At 34.7% G+C, this 1,566-nt stretch overlaps 1 protein-coding gene across 1 annotated transcript; it reads right to left on the bottom strand.

Annotated features, from left to right (window-relative positions):
- Positions 1-3: 3 nt before the first annotated feature.
- On the bottom strand, positions 4-1,107 carry CSUI_002177 (uncharacterized protein). The gene has a single exon (XM_068062379.1). It carries the CDS (start codon positions 827-829, stop codon positions 581-583), a length of 249 nt encoding a protein of 82 aa, XP_067925646.1. The 5' UTR covers positions 830-1,107; the 3' UTR covers positions 4-580.
- Positions 1,108-1,566: the final 459 nt, after the last annotated feature.

Genomic DNA, 1,566 nt, shown 5'->3' with positions numbered 1-1,566 from the left:
CCTCGCTCTCTCTCTCTTTCTCTGTCTGTCTATCTGTTGCCTTTCTCCTGCGTGTGGCTGTCTTCACGATAAAATGGAAGAGAAAGAGAGAAAACTCGATCACCCGCAAGACCACATCCATACTACAACATACTCTCCGACCAAATGCAGTATATCTAGAGATAGATAGATTGAAGATAGATTAGCTTAAAGATAGATAGCTATAGATAGATAGATAGAGAGGGATAGATGTGTATATGCATGTGTATACGTCTATAGATTTATATATGTATAAGTATCTTTGGCTATGGAGATGTGTGTCGACCATTCAGAAAATTTTTCTTCTTCTTTTTCTTCTTTTTGCGGCTCTTCATTCTCTTCTCCTCTCTCCTGTATTTTCTTCAAGAGAAAGAAAGAAAGAGTGAGAAAGAAAGGAGGAGGGGTTCGTATTCAAGTAGAAGGCGGAAAATTGGAAGTTTCTTCTTGTCATGATAGCACTCTTCTCACTCTTTCTTTCTTCTTCTTCTTTGTTTCTATGTTGTATGGAGGTGTATCGATAATTCCCATTCAGAAAAGAGAAAGAAAGAAAGGCTATTAGCGATCACGAAGTAAGATAAGATCCCGAGAAAGAAAACGAGAAAGAAAGAAAGAAAAAGAGGCAAGAAAAGAAAAGCGACAAAGGGTGTATAAAATGAAAAGGATAGACAAGATTAACGAAAAGACACACACAAAGAAAGAAAGAGAAAGAAAGAAAGAAAGCTGGATGAGACGAGAGAAAGAAAGAGAAGAAGAAAAAGAAAAAGATTTCTCCTTCGTTCAGAGAAACTTTAGACAAGACCAAGAAAGACATAAAACCGAAGAAGAAGAATTACCATCGTAGAGACAGACATACATGTAGATACATGCAGGTCAGCTCACCCCCTTCTACATAGCCAACTATACATAGCTAGATAGATGAATAGCTAGACAGATAAATAGACATCTAAAGAGCTCTCCGTTCATCTTTTATTTGTCTTTGGTCAATCTTAAGGTCGTAAGGTTTTCTCTAAGATCAAAAGAATCGCATTTACACTTCTTCACACTCCATACATGCATACACATGACTTTTCTACACACATATCTACATATCTATATATATGTATATATATACATATCTACATATATATATATATATATATGTAGATATGTGTGTAGAAAAGTCATGTGTATATGGAAATACACATGACTTTTCTGCTTTGTATGAAGAGTATGCAAAGGTTTTCTTCATTAGGAGAATCTTTTGGAGAGAAAAAGACTTTGACTTATGGAACAGAGAGAGAAATGTTTTGATAATTCATTCACGACTGACAGTGGTGTACATACACTCGAAAAAACACACGTGACAAATTAACGAGGAAAAAAAGAAATTCTTTCAAAAACAAGAAGAAAACATTTCTTCTTCTTTCTCTCTTTTCTTTCTTTTCAAATAAAAGTATGCGCCACCCCTCACTAACTCCTACCTCCCCTATCCACACAAACAGACAACTCATCTATATTTATATATCTATATCTATATATATATATATACGTATATAAATGCCTATATGT

This window comes from Cystoisospora suis (assembly GCF_002600585.1).
Source record: "Cystoisospora suis strain Wien I chromosome Unknown contig_911, whole genome shotgun sequence".
In the NCBI taxonomy this organism is placed as follows: Eukaryota; Apicomplexa; class Conoidasida; order Eucoccidiorida; family Sarcocystidae; genus Cystoisospora; species Cystoisospora suis.
This window is presented reverse-complemented; position numbering and strand designations above follow the sequence as displayed.

Excerpts from the sequence above, each read along its gene's own strand:
- CSUI_002177 (XM_068062379.1), bottom strand. The coding sequence starts at position 829 with ATGTCTTTCTTGGTCTTGTCTAAAGTTTCTCTGAACGAAGGAGAAATC.